This window comes from Oncorhynchus mykiss, chromosome 12 (assembly GCF_057628025.1).
Source record: "Oncorhynchus mykiss isolate SJ-2025 chromosome 12, ASM5762802v1, whole genome shotgun sequence".
NCBI lineage: Eukaryota > Metazoa > Chordata > Actinopteri > Salmoniformes > Salmonidae > Oncorhynchus > Oncorhynchus mykiss.
The window spans coordinates 48748032-48763139 of NC_143033.1; the positions used below are offsets into that span (position 1 = coordinate 48748032).

The 15108-nt window shown below is 40.6% G+C and overlaps 1 protein-coding gene across 1 annotated transcript; it reads left to right on the forward strand.

Annotated features, from left to right (window-relative positions):
• The first annotated feature begins 8399 nt into the window (after positions 1-8399).
• On the forward strand, positions 8400-10201 carry LOC149979201 (uncharacterized). The gene is made up of 2 exons (XM_090191383.1): positions 8400-8418; positions 8793-10201. The coding sequence occupies exons 1-2, from the start codon at positions 8400-8402 to the stop codon at positions 9641-9643; spliced, it is 870 nt and encodes a 289-aa protein (XP_090047509.1). The 3' UTR covers positions 9644-10201.
• The last annotated feature ends 4907 nt before the right edge of the window (positions 10202-15108 follow it).

The window sequence follows — 15108 nt, forward strand, 5'->3', positions numbered from 1 at the left end:
TCTAATTTTAAAGAACATTTTATTTTGCTTATGTATATGCCTACAGTCTGTTTTCCATTTACTAGTTTAATCTCACAATACCTTCTACTTACTACAAATACCTTGGCTGTAGTCAATTCACCAAGACAATGTTTGTGTCTTTAGTTTCCCTACTCAAATACTTAATATCTACTCTATATTTAGTTGTCTTAGCATTACCAAAGAGTCGTTCCATATGACTTCAAAAACGTTATGGCTGCACCCCTTTGCAGTAGATTTGAACAAAACCTTTCAAACATGTTTGCCAATGGTCAGAGTGAATTATTATTATTATTATTTTTTGGACCTGAATCCCAAAACAATTTATTTTTATTTACCAGGCAAGTCAGTTTAGAACAAATTCTAATTTTCCAGTGACGGCCTAGGAACAGTGGGTTAACTGCCTTGTTCAGGGGCAGAGCGGCACATTTTTACCTTGTCAGCTCGGGGATTTGATCTTGCAACCTTTCGGTTACTAGCCCAATGCTCTAACCACTAAGCTACCTGCCATTCAAAGTTGGCTTAAGACATCCATGTCTTTAACACTATAAAGATAAACGTTTGAGTTTTATATAATTTGAAAGATTACAAACAGGGTTTTCAAACTATTTAATGATCTATTAAAAAAGTTTTGAATAAATTGTATTTTTTTAAATATATATTACATACATACATACAGTTGAAGTCAGAAGTTTACATACACCTTAGCCAAATACATTTAAACTCAGTTTTTCACAATTCCTGACATTTAATCCTAGTAAAAATTGTCTTAGGTCAGTTAGGATCACCACTTTATTTGAAGAATGTGAAATTTCAGAATAATAGTAGAGGGATTTATTTCAGCTTTTATTTCTTTTATCACATTCCCAGTGGGCCAGAAATGTACATACACTCAATTAGTATTTGGTTGCATTGCCTTTAAATTGTTTCACTTGGTTAAAACGTTTCAGGTAGCGTTCCAAAAGCTTCTCGCAATAAGTTGGTTGAATTTTGGCCCATTCCTCCTGACAGAGCTGGTGTAACGGAGTCAGGATTGTAGGCCTCCTTGCTCGCACACACTTTTTCAGTTCTGCTCACAAATCTTCTATAGGATTGAGGTCAGGGCTTTGTGATGGCCACTCCAATGCCTTGACTTTGTTGTTCTTAAGCCATTTGGCCCCTACTTTGAAAGTGTGCTTGGGGTCATTGTCCATTTGGAAGACCCATTTTCGACCAAGCTTTAACTTTAACTGATGTCTTGAGATGTTGCTTCAATATATCCACATAATTTTCCTGCCTCATGATGCCCTCTATTTTGTGAAGTGCACCAGTCCCTCCTGCAGCAAAGCACCCCCACAACATGATGCTGCTACCCCGTGCTTCACGGTTGGGATGGTTTTCTTCGGCTTGCAAGCCTCCCCCTTTTTCCTCCAAACATAAGGATGGTCATTATGGCCAAACAGTTCTATTTTTGTTTCATCAGACCAGAGGACATTTCTCCAAACAGTACGATCTTTGTAACCATGTGCAGTTGCAAACCGTTGTCTGGCTTTTTTATGGCGGTTTTGGAGCAGTGGCTTCTTCCTTGCTGAGTGGCCTTTCAGGTTATGTCGATATAGGACTTGTTTTACTGTGGATATAGATACTTTTGCACCTGTTTCCTCCAGCATCTTCACAAGGTCCTTTGCTGTTGTTCTGGGATTGATTTGCACTTTTCGCACCAAAGTACATTCATCTCTAGGAAACAGAACACGTCTCCTTCCTGAGCGGTATGACAGCTGCGTGGTCCCATGGTGTTTATACTTGTGTACTATTGTTTTGTACAGATGAACGTGGTACCTCCAGGCATTTGGAAATTGCTCAAGGATGAACCAGACTTGTGGAGGTCTACAATTATTTTCTGAGGTCTTGGCTGATTTCTTTTGATTTTCCTATGATGTCAAGCAAAAGGCACTGAGTTTGAAAGTAGGCCTTGAAATACATCCACAGGTACACCTCCAATTGACTAAAATTATGTCAATTAGCCAATCAGAAGCTTCTAAAGCCATGACATCATTTTCTGGAGTTTTCCAAGCTGTTTAAAGGCACAGTCAACTTAGTGTATGTAAACTTCTGACCCACTGGAATTGTGATACAAGTGAAATAATCTGTCTGTAAACAATTGTTTCAAAAATTACTTGTCATGCACAAAGTAGTTGTCCTAACCGACTTGCCAAGACTATAGTTTGTTAGCAAGAAATTTGTGGAGTGGTTGAAAAGTTTTAATGACTCCAACCTAAGTGTATGTAAACTTCTGAATCTGTACAACTGTATATACTACCGTTCAAAAGTTTGTGGTCTCTTCGAAATGTCCATGTTTTTGAAAGATAAGCAAAAAAAAAAGTCAATTAAAATAACATCAAACTGATTAGAAATATATACTGTAGACATTGTTAATGTTGTAAATTACTATTGTAGCTGGAACCAGCAGATTTTTTAAAATGGAATATCTACATAGGCGTACAGAGGTCCATTATCAGCAACCATCACTCTTGTGTTCCAATGGCGCGTTGTGTTAGCTTATCCAAGTTAATATATATTTTTAACTTGTTCTCAACTGGCCTACCTGGTTTAAAAAAAAAAAAAAAATTAAAGGCTGAAGATCTCTTACAACGCTGTGTACGACTCCCTTCACAGAACAGAGCAAACTGGCTCTAACCAGAATAGAAAGAGTGGGAGGCCTCGTTGCACAACTGAGCAAGAGGACAAGTACATTAGTGTCTAGTTTGAGAAACAGACAGACGCCTCACGAGTCCTCAACTGTCAATTTTTGTCTACGGGTGTTGTTGAAATAGCCAAATCCACTAATTTGAAGGGGTGTTCACATACTTTTTATATATACACTACCGTTGAAAAGTTTGAGGTCACGTAGTAAGGTCCTTGTTTTTGAATGATAAAATACTTTTTTGTCCATTTAAAATAACATCAAATTGATCAGAAAGACAATGTTAATGTTGTAAATGACTCAACTGACAGCTTCATTAAATAGTACCCGCAAACATCAGTCTCAACAGCAACCGTGAAGAAGCAACTACGGGATGCTGGCCTTCTAGTCAGAGTTGCAAAGAAAAAGCAATATCTCAGACTGGCCAATAAAAAGAAAAGATTAAGATGGGCAAAAGAACACAGACACTGGACAGAGGAACTCTGCCTAAAAGATCAGCATCCCGGAGTCGCCTCTTCGCTGTTGACGTTGAGACTGGTGTTTTGTGGGTACTATTTAATGAAGCTGCCATTTGAGTCATTTACAACATTAACAATGTCTTTCTTATCAATTTGATGTTATTTTAATGGACAAAAAAATATTTTATCATTCAAAAACAAGGACCTTTCTACGTGACCCCAAACTTTTCAACGGTAGTGTGTATATATAAAAAGAATGTGGACACCCCTTCAAATTATTGGATTTGGCTATTTCAACAACACCCGTTGTTGACAGGTGTATAAAATCAAGCACACAGCCATGCAATCTCCATAGACAAACATTGGCAGTAGAATGCCCTTACTAAAGAGCTCAATGACTTTCAATGTGGTACCTTAATAGGATGCCACCTTTCCAACAAGTCAGTTTGTCAAATTTATGCCCTACTAGAGCTGTCAACTGTAAGTGCTGTTATTGTGAAGTGGAAACGTCTAGGAGCAACAACGGCTCAGACGTGAAGTGGTGGACCACACAAGCTCACAGACAGAATGGGACTTCTGACCTTGGTTGCAACACTTACTACCAACTTCCAAACTGCCTCTGGAAGCAGCGTTAGCACAATAACTGTTAGTCAGGAACTTCATGAAATGCGTTTCCGTGGCCGATCAGCCATACACAAGCCTAAGATCGCCACCATTGGACTCTGGAGCAGTGGAAGTGATAAATCACACTTCACCATCTGGCAGTCCGGCAGACTAATCTGGATTTGGTGGATGCCAGGAGAACGTTACCGGCCCCAATGCATAGTGCCAACTGTAAAGTTTGGTGGAGGAGGAATAATGGTCTGGGGTTTTCATGGTTCGGGCTAGGCCCCTTAGTTTCAGTGAAGGGAAATGCACAAAGCATTTCACAAAGCAAGGTCCATACAGAAATGGTTTGTCAAGATCGGTGTGGAAGAACTCGACTGGCCTGCACAGATCCCTGATCTCAACCCGATCGAACACCTTTGGGATGAATTGGAACGGTGACTGAGAGCCAGGCCTAATCGCCCAACATCAGTGCACGACCTCACGGATGCTTGTGGCTGAATGGAAGCAAGACCCTGCAGCAATGTTCCAAAATCAAGTGGAAAACCTTTCCAAAAAAGGCGAGACCAACTCCATATTAATGCACAAGATTTTGGAATGAGATGTTCGACGAGCAAAAATAAATGCATACTGTACGCACACTGAACACAAATATAAACGCAACATGTAAAGTGTTGGTCCCATGTTTCATAAGCTGAAATAAAGATCCAAGAAATGTTCCATGTGTCCCTTGGGTTGTGCCGTGGCGGAGATCTTTGTGGGCTATACTCAGCCTTGTCTCAGGATGGTAAGTTGGTGGTTGAAGATATCCCTCTAGTGGTGTGGGGGCTGTGCTTTGGCAAAGTGGGTGGGGTTATATCCTTCCTGTTTGGCCCTATCCAGGGGTGTCCTCGGATGGGGCCACAGTATCTCCTGACCCCTCCTGTCTCAGCCTCCAGTATTTATGCTGCAGTAGTTTGTGTCGGGGGGCTAGGGTCAGTTTGTTATATCTGGAGTACTTCTCCTGTCCTATTCGGTGTCCTGTGTGAATTTAAGTGTGCTCTCTCTAATTCTCTCTTTCTCTCTTTCTTTCTTTCTCTCGGAGGACCTGAGCCCTAGGACCATGCCTCAGGACTACCTGACATGACTCTTGCTGTCCCCAGTCCACCTGGCCGTGCTGCTGCTCCAGTTTCAACTGTTCTGCCTAATCATTATTTGACCATGCTGGTCATTTATGAACATTTGAACATCTTGGCCATGTTCTGTTATAATCTCTACCCGGCACAGCCAGAAGAGGACTGGCCATCCCACATAGCCTGGTTCCTCTCTAGGTTTCTTCCTAGGTTTTGGCCTTTCTAGGGATTTTTTCCTAGCCACCATGCCTCTACACCTGCATTGCTTGCTGTTTGGGGTTTTAGGCTGGGTTTCTGTACAGCACTTTGAGATATCAGCTGATGTACAAAGGGCTATATAAATACATTTGATTTGATTTTGATTTGAATTTGTGCACAAATTTGTTTAAATCCCTGTCAGAGAGCATTTTTGTTTTGCCAAGATACGCCATCCACCTGACAGGTATGGTATATCAAGAAACTGATTAAACAGCATGATCATTACATAGGTGCACCTTGTGCTGGGGACAATAAAAGGCCACTCTAAAACGGGCAGTTTTGTCATACAACACAGTGCCACAGATGTCTTAAGTTTTGAAGGAGCGTGCAATTGGCATGCTGACTGCAGGAATGTCCAAAGTTGTAAACAGAGTTCCCCATTGGTAATGGGGTTATTGTATGGGCAGGCATAAGCTGCAGAAAACGAACACAATTGCAATTTATCGATGGCAATTTGAATGCACAGAGATACCATGAAGAGATCGTGAGGCCTATTGTCATGCCATTCATCCACCGCCATCTCCTCATGTTTCAGCATAGTAATGCATGGCCCCATGTCGCAAGAATCTGTACACAATTCCTGGAAGCTGGAAATGTTCCAGTTCTTGCATGGCCTGCATACTCACCAGACATGTCACCCATTGAGCATTTTTGGTGTACTCTGGGTAATGTGTACAACAGCGCGTTTCAGTTCCTGCCAATATCTCTCAACTTTGCACAAGCATTGAAGAGGAGTGGGACAACATCAACAGCCTGATCAACTCTATGTGAAGGAGAGGTGTCGTGCTGCATGAGGCTATCTGCATTGTGTCCCACCCACCACCCGCCAACCCCTCTTTTACGCTACTCTCTGTTCATCATAAATGCATAGTCACTTTAACCATATCTACATGTACATAATACCTCAATCAGCCTGATTAACCGGTGTCTGTATGTAGCCTCACTACGTTTATAGCCTCGCTGCTGTATATAGCCTGTCTCTTTACTGTTGTTTTATTTCTTTACCTACCTATTGTTCACCTAATACCTTTTTTGCACTATTGGTTAGAGCCTGTAAGTAAGCATTTCACTGTAAGGTTGTATTCGGTGCACGTGACAAATAAACTTTGATTTGAAATGGTGGTTACACCAGATAGTGACTTGTTTTCTGATCCACGCCCCTAACTTTTTTTTACATTATTTGAGGTGTTTGTGTGTCATGTTTTGACTGATAAATATACTAAAATGTGATTACTAATTATTACAGATTATTAATCTGGTTTTCGAGCTGGTCATGGTTGCACTTGAGCCACGCTCAAGGTCCTAAATGATATCATAACCGCCATCGATAAGACAGTACTGTGCAGCCGTCTTCATCGATCGGGACAAGGCTCTTATTGGCAGACTCGATAGCCTTGGTTTCTCAAATGACTGCCTCGCCTGGTTCACTAACTACTTCTCAGATAGAGTTCAGTGTGTCAAATCGGAGGGCCTGTTGTCCTCTGGCAGTCTCTTTGGGGGTGCCACAGGGTTCAATTCTCGGGCCAACTCTTTCTCTGTATATATCAATGATGTTGCTCTTGCTGCTGGTGATTCTCTGATCCACCTCTACACAGACGACACCATTCTGTATACATCTGGCCCTTCTTTGGACACTGTGTTAACAAACCTCCAAATGAGCTTCAATGCCATACAACAGTCCTTCCGTGGCCTCCAACTGCTTTTAAATGCTAGTAAAACCAAATGCATGCTCTTCAACCGATTGTTACCCGCCCACCCGACTAGCATCACTACTCTGGACGCTTCTGACTTAGAATATGTGGACAAATGCAAATACCTAGGCGTCTGATTAGACTGTAAACTCTCCTTCCAGGCTCACATTAAACATCTCCAATCCAAAATTAAATCTAGAATCGGCTTCCTATTTCGCAACAACGCCTCCTTCACTCATGCTACCAAACACCCTCGTAAAACTGACTATCCTACCGATCCTCAACTTCGCCGATGTCATTTACAAAATAGCCTCCAATGCTCTACTCAGCAAACTGGATTTAGTCTATCACAGTGCCATCTGTTTTGTCATCAAAGCCCCATATACTACCCAGCACTGCGACCTGTATGCTCGTTGGCTGGCCCTCACTACATATTTGTCGCCAAACCCACTGGCTCCAGGTCATCTGTAAGTCTTTGCTAGGTAAAGCCTCGCCTTATCTCAGCTCACTGGTCACCATAGCAGCACCCACCCGTAGCACGCGCTCCAGCAGGTATATTTCACTGGTCATCCCCAAAGCCAACACTTCCTTTGGCTGCCTTTCATTCCAGTTCTCTGCTGCCAATGACTGGAAAGAATTGCAAAAATCACTGAAGCTGGAGTCTTAAATCTCCCTCTCTAACTTTAAGCATCAGCTGTCAGAGCAGCTTACTGTACACAGCCAATCTTTAAATAGCTCACCCAACTACCTCATCCCCATATTATTTATCCTCTTGCCCTTTTGCACCCCAGTATCTCTATTTGCACATCATCATCTGCACATCTATCACTCCAGTGTTAATGCTAAATTGTAATTATTTTGCCTCTATGGCCTATTTATTGCTTTTACCTCCCTTCTTCTACATTTGCAAACACTGTACATAGATCTTTCTATTGTGTTATTGACTATACGTTTGTTTATGTGTAACTGTGTTATTGTTTTTGTCGCACTGCTTTGCTTTATCTTGGCCAGGTCGCAGTTGTAAATGAGAACTTGTTCTCAACTGGCCTACTTGGTTAAATAAAGGTGAAAAAAATAATAATAATTACAATTATACATTTTCACTTTCAAATGGTCCCACAAAGATGGTTTGAGCTCTGCACATGTGAGGGAATATCCATAGTTATAAATTAAACTGTTAACCTTCAATAGGAAATCATAGAAATATAGATGATAGAATATACATTGCCATTAAAGTTGACATTAGATGTTGGGAGGCCTGGTGAGCATCTTTCTGGTAGTAGAATAATTGGAAGTTAAAGTTTCAATTCAATGTACATTTCAATGGTCTACCAGCTAAATTGCAGTGGTCAAAGGGATAGATCCATTCTATTTATTATATTTCTATGATTGTAATGACGCCCAACCTGTATTCAACGATGACAGGCACAGCAAAAACACCTCTGATGATGTGAAATAGGGTCAAACTACAACATTTATGAAAATGAGTTTACCCATTTTTAGATCATTGCCTTCAAAGGTTAAAGTAATTTTAATAAAAAATTTAAAAATAATCATTCAAGAAATCATAAAAATGTTTGACAACCCTGTTTGTAAGCTTTCAAATGATATCAGACTCAACCGTTTATATTTTATCAGTGATGAAGACATGGATGTCTCATGTTAGGTTGAGGTATGCAAAATTGGGGAACTTTGAGCACCAATATCTCCTGGGCCCAGTTTTTCAAGTTAACAGGATTTCACCTTTCAGATGCGATTAAATGCATACAAATAGAATGAAAAGAACAAGTCCCCATTTAAGTCAATGATTTGCCACTCTATTTCTATGCATTTAATCCTATCCAAAAGACGAAATCCCGATAGATAACTTCAGAAAAACTATGCCCACTTTCTGACCACTTCTACCATGGGAAAGTATGGAACGTTTCATTAAAATTAAAAGTAAAACCACCCCATAGGCCATAAGGTCCCAATTCTTCTGAAAATATATATAAAAGTTATTTTTATTTGCTATCCTTCTCTCCAGACCACCAGCAGCTTTCTCTCCTGGTCTCTGAAGAGGGTCCCCCTAAGCAGCAATGTGGGCAGGAGCGGAGCCCCAGTCTGGGGCAAGAGGACCCAGAGACCAAACAGATTAAAGAGGAACATGAGGATGTCTGGACAGGTCAGAGGGGAGAGCAGCTTAAAGAGCTGAAGTCTGATACCAAAGAGTTCATATTTACTCCTACCACTGTGGAAAATCAGGAACCATCTCAGCCCTCACATTTTTTCCAAATCCAAATTGTGGATTCACCCACCAACATAACTGAAGTGATGAAAACAGAACCTGATGTAGACTGCTACAGTGTAAAAGATAAAACACTTACTTGTCATATTTGTGGCAAATGTTTCAAATGTAACTGGGATTATAAAAGGCATATAAAGACCCATACATGGGAGAAACCTTTTCGCTGTAATGACTGCGACAAATTCTATCGTCAGATCGGACATCTAAAGCGGCATATGAGGAAGGTGCATATGGTTTCTCCCAACCGGGAGAAACCATACAGGTGTCATGTTTGTGGCAAATGGTTCAATTGGGAATCTTCTTTGAAAAGGCATATGAGGACCCATACAGGAGAGAAACCTTATTTCTGCACTGTATGTGGGAAATGCTACGGTCATATTGGACATCTGCGAGTGCATATGAGGAATCACACAGGGGAAAGACCATATAGATGTTCTTTGTGCAAAAAAGGCTTTACCACATCATTCCAGTTAAAACAACATAAAAACAAAACCAGATCGTGTGGTTTTGCTCATAATGGTCTGATTTGAATCTAGGCCTAAGCCATAATGTTTGCACTGTGGCTATGAATGTGGGATATAGTTTGAACTGAATTAATGGATTTATTGTGGGACTAATGTGTATGGCCTAAAATACTTTGGGACAAACACACACACACACACACACACAGGTTATTTTACTGCCTCTATGAAGTTGTCTCGGAGTTGCTCTAACCGTTATTGCATGAGATAATGTTATTTGGGTTACCCCCTGTGCTGTGTTCACATTGGTGTGTCTTATCCATCCTCTCTACTGGCTATCTGGCAAACATGCTACACTCTAGGCAGTCTCTTCTGCTGATGTGTGTGTCTGCTAGTGGTACTCTCTCTCCTACTCTTTTCATATTGGCAGTGTAAATACCTACCTGCCGCCCCAACAACATTTTATTTGTTTGGTATTGACTGGACCTTATGTCTAATGGTTCTTCTTGGCAATTTTTGTTCACATCTGTACTCAGAATGTATATTTGGATGAATTTCCTTTATTACAATTCAAATGTTTGATATGTTGAATTGAGCAAATATGCACATAATAAATAACACAATATATTTAATGTCTTGAGTTTTATTCATACATTTCTAAACAAATGACAATCTATATCCTAACAAAGATCCAAAACAGTTAGAGTTAGTCCAAAACTAGAGGTATCACCCCTAACTTTCCTGCATGAATCATCATAAAATTCCATGAAGTCATCATATAATATTAGTGTGTCATTTTATTGACACTGATCAATCTAGTTTACTATGCAGGATACTGTTGGCTGTATACCTTCTCCAACCGGATTGTCATACTTTCGGAGGTTTACATACACTTACTTAGGTTGGAGTCATTAAAACTTGTTTTTCAACCACTCCACACATTTCTTGTTAACAAACTATAGTTTTGGCAAGTCGGTTAGGACGTCTACTTTGTGCATGACAGAAGTCAGTTTTCCAACAATTGTTTACAGACAGATTATTTCACTTATAATTCACTGTATCACAATTCCAGTGGGTCAGAAGTTTACATACACTAAGATGACTATGCCTTAAAACAGTTTGGAAAATTCCAGAAAATTATGTCATGGCTTTTGAAGCTTTTGATAGGCTGATTGACATATTTTGAGTCAATTGGAGGTGTACCTGTGGATGTATTTCAAGGCCTAACTTCAAACTAAGTGCCTATTTGCTTGACATCACAGGAAAATCATAAGAACTCAGCCAAGACCTCCACAAGTCTGGTCCATCCTTGGGAGCAATTTCCAAATGCCTGAAGGTACCATGTTCATCTGCACAAACAATAGTAGGCAAGTATAAACACCATGGGACCACGCAGCTGTCATATCGCTCAGGAAGGAGACGTGTTCTGTCTCCTAGAGATGAATGTACTTTGGTTGCTAAAGGTGCAAATCAATCCCAGAACAACAGCAAAGGACCTTGTGAAGATGCTGGAGGAAATGGGTACAGAAGTATCTATATCCACAGTAAAACAAGTCCCATATCGGCATAACTGGAAAGGCTGCTCAGCAAGGAAGAAGCCACTGCTCCAAAACCGCCATAAAAAAGCCTGACTACAGTTTGCAACTGCACATGGGGACAAATATTGTACTTTTTGGAGAAATGTCTTCTGGTCTGATGAAACAAAACTATAACTGTTTGGCCATAATGACCATTGTTATATTTGGAGGAAAAGGGGGAGGCTTGCAAACCTGCAATTGACAGGTTTGTACCTTTGTACCTAAGTTGTAGAAACATCTCAAGAATGAGTAATGGAAACAGGATGCATCTGAGCTCAATTTTGTGTCTCATAGCAAGGGTCTGAATACCTATGTAAATAAGGTATTTCGTTTTTTTTATTTTTAACAATTGCTTAAAAAAAATATATATATATTTTCACTTTGTCATTTTTTATTTAACCTTTATTTAACTAGGCAAGTCAGTTAAGAACAAATTCCTATTTATAATGATGGCCTACCCCGGCCAAACCTGGACGATGCTGGGCCAAATTGTGCGCTGCCCTACGGGACTCCCAATCACGGCCAGTAACGCCTCTTGCACTGGGATGCAGTGTCTTAGACCACTGCGTCATTATAGGGCATTGTGTGTAGATTGAGGAGGAAAAATTTGTATTTAATCAATTTTTAGATCAAAGCTGTAACGTAACAAAATGTGGAAAAAGTCAAGGGGTGTGAATACTTTCCGAATGCACTGTATGCATTCATACCTGCATTCATGTTTATTCCAACACTTTTTAATTCTGACAGATAAGGCAGTGTTGTCTAGTGCAATTCAGTGTACTTTTCCCATCAATATGGAGCAAATGTTCATGAGCCTCAGTTGGTTGACATTGACAATTGGTCTCATCAGCATTTGCAATCTGTATTTGATTTACATTGTGCCCTAATCTTGCGTTAGCTTCTTCCATGACAGCTGTCCTTTTTGAATGGCAAAACAAATGCTAATTTGTCTGGTCTTGAGCAATCGTCTTCTTCTAAGTTTCAGCAATTGGGAAAGTGCACATCTGTGATACGAAAAGTGAACGAAGACATTTCTGATAAGTGGGTGTAACTATAATGCAGTTAGTACCAGATCCAAACAAGCATCTTTCTGGATAGATCTGTAACAATATTCAATCGTGCCATAATGTTCTACCAGCTGAATATACTGACTGCAAATACACTGCTCAAAAAAATAAAGATCTGAATGAATGAAATATTATTATTAAATACTTTTTTCTTTACATAGTTGAATGTGCTGACAACAAAATCACACAAAAATGATCAATGGAAATCAAATTTTTCAACCCATGGAGGTCAGGATTTGGAGTCACACTCAAAATGAAAGTGGAAAACCACACTACAGGCTGATCCAACTTTGATGTAATGTCCTTAAAACAAGTCAAAATGAGGCTCAGTAGTGTGTGTGGCCTCCACGTGCCTTTATGACCTCCCTACAACGCCTGGGCATGTTCCTGATGAGGTGGCGGATGGTCTCCTGAGTGATCTTCTCCCAGACCTGGACTAAAGCATCCGCCAACTCCTGGACAGTTTGTTGGTGGATGGAGTGAGACATGATGTCTCAGATGTGTTCAATTGAATTCAGGTCTGGGGAACGGGCGGGCAAGTCCATAGCATCAATGCCTTCCTCTTGCAGGAACTGCTGACACACTCCAGCCACATGAGGTCTAGTATTGTCTTGCATTAGGAGGAACCCAGGGCCAACCGCACCAGCATATGGTCTCGCAAGGGGTCTGAGGATCTCATCTCGGTACCTAATGGCAGTCAGGCTACCTCTGGCGAGCACATGGAGGGCTGTGCGGCCCCCCAAAGAAATGCCACCCCACACCATGACTGACCCACCGCCAAACCGGTCATGCTGGAGGATGCTGCAGGCAGTAGAACCTTCTCCACGGCATCTCCAGATTGTCACGTCTGTCACGTGCTCAGTGTGAACCTGCTTTCATCTGTAAAGAGCACATAGCGCCAGTGGCAAATTTGCCAATCTTGGTGTTGCTTAGTGGTGTTGCAGACTCTGGGACCTTTCAGAACAGGTGTATTGCTACTGAGATCATGTGACACTTAGATTGCACACAGGTGGACTTTATTGAACTAATTATATGACTTCTGAAGGTAAATGGTGGCACCAGATCTTATTTAGGGGCTTCATAGCAAAGGGGTTGAATACATATGCACGCACCACTTTTCTGTTTTTATTATTATTATTTTTTTTGTATGTCCATTACATGAAATCCAAATAAAAATCGATTTAAATTACAGGTTATAATGCAACAAAATAGGAAAAATTCCAATGGTGGTGAGTACTTTTGCAAGGCACTGTATTGGCAATCATATTCTAGGTGGGTGTATCTGCTGCAGACCGGGAAAAGGATTACACATTTGCTATATAGGAGGTCTATCTACTGATGTAGGATCTTAATTTGAGCATTTTCTCACAGCAGGAAAATAACCATGCAGCCACAGGAAATGTGAATTATTGTGTGGATTATAATTAATGAACATTTTTGTGGGGGTTGATAAAAAATGTTGCTAGGGCAAATCAAGTCTGAATGTTAAAGTGGAAATTACGTACTTTAGAAGCCTTTATTCCTCAAATACACTACATGTTTGTATTAACTTCTGTGCAGGATATTTCCTGCAACAATCGGGTGATTTAAATTAATCCTACATTGGTATACCCACTGTGTAGATGGAGTTCACAACATTTGGGGTGTTCCAGGATTAGACACACACAAACATGCAGGGACGCACGTACACACACGGTCACATGTACACACTTGTGCATGGCTTTAATTTTTCAATTTACAGGATTGATATACATATGAGGAGAAAGCTGAAGTCATAACCTTTTCACTGATGTAATCAGAGCTCATGCAATTTCCCAGTTCGTCCACTAGATTGCAGTAGAAGATCACATGATGCATCTTGGCCCCTTGAAACCAGATGCGTCTGGTTTGATCTGGTTTGGGTAGTGACTTACTGTGCGAAATTGGCTAAATGGAATTTCAGGCCTGACATCTTAAAATTACCCTTGTTTTTTAAAATAACACACAGACAGGCGAGGAAACTTCAATTAGCTTTTCCTCTGAATTTTTCCCATTGGAAACGAGGCAGGGGCATTCTTATGACATCCCAACAGTAAGGTTTGAGCTCAGGTAGCCTAGTGGTTAGAGTGTTGGGCCAGTAACCGAAAAGTTGCTAGATTGAATCCCCAAGCTGACAGGGTAAAAATCTGTGCTTCTGCATCTACAGGCAACTTCACCCCACACCACTTCCTGGGGCCAAGAGCCTATCCACTGTCTCACACATCCATAGCAGGTGTTAACACATACAGTTGAAGTCAGAAGTTTACATACACCTTAGCCAAATACATTTAAACTCAGTTTTTCACACTTTTTCACAATTCTTGACATTTAATCCCAGTAAAAAATCCCTGTCTTAGGTCAGTTAGGATCACCACTTTATTTTAAGAATGTGAAATGTCAGAATAATATTAGAGAGAATGAATTATTTCAGCTTTTATTTCTTTCATCACATTCCCAGTGGGTCAGAAGTTTACATACATTCAATACGTATTTGATGGCATTGCCTTTAAATTGTTTAACTTGGGGTCAAACGTTTCGGGTAGCCTTCCACAAGCTTTCCATAATAAGGTGGGAGAATTTTGGCCCATTCCTCCTGACAGAGCTGGTGTAACTGAGTCAGGTTTGTAAGGCCTCCTTGCTCGCACATGTTTTTTCAGTTCTGCCCACACATTTTCTATAGGATTGAGGTCACGGCTTTGTGATGGCCACTCCAATATCTTGACTTTGTTGTCTTTAAGTCATTTTGCCACAACTTTGGAAGTATGCTTGGGGTCATTGTTCATTTGGAGGACCCATTTGCGACCAAGCTTTAACTTCCTGACTGATGTCTTGAGATGTTGCTTCAATATATCCACATAATTATCCTGTCTCA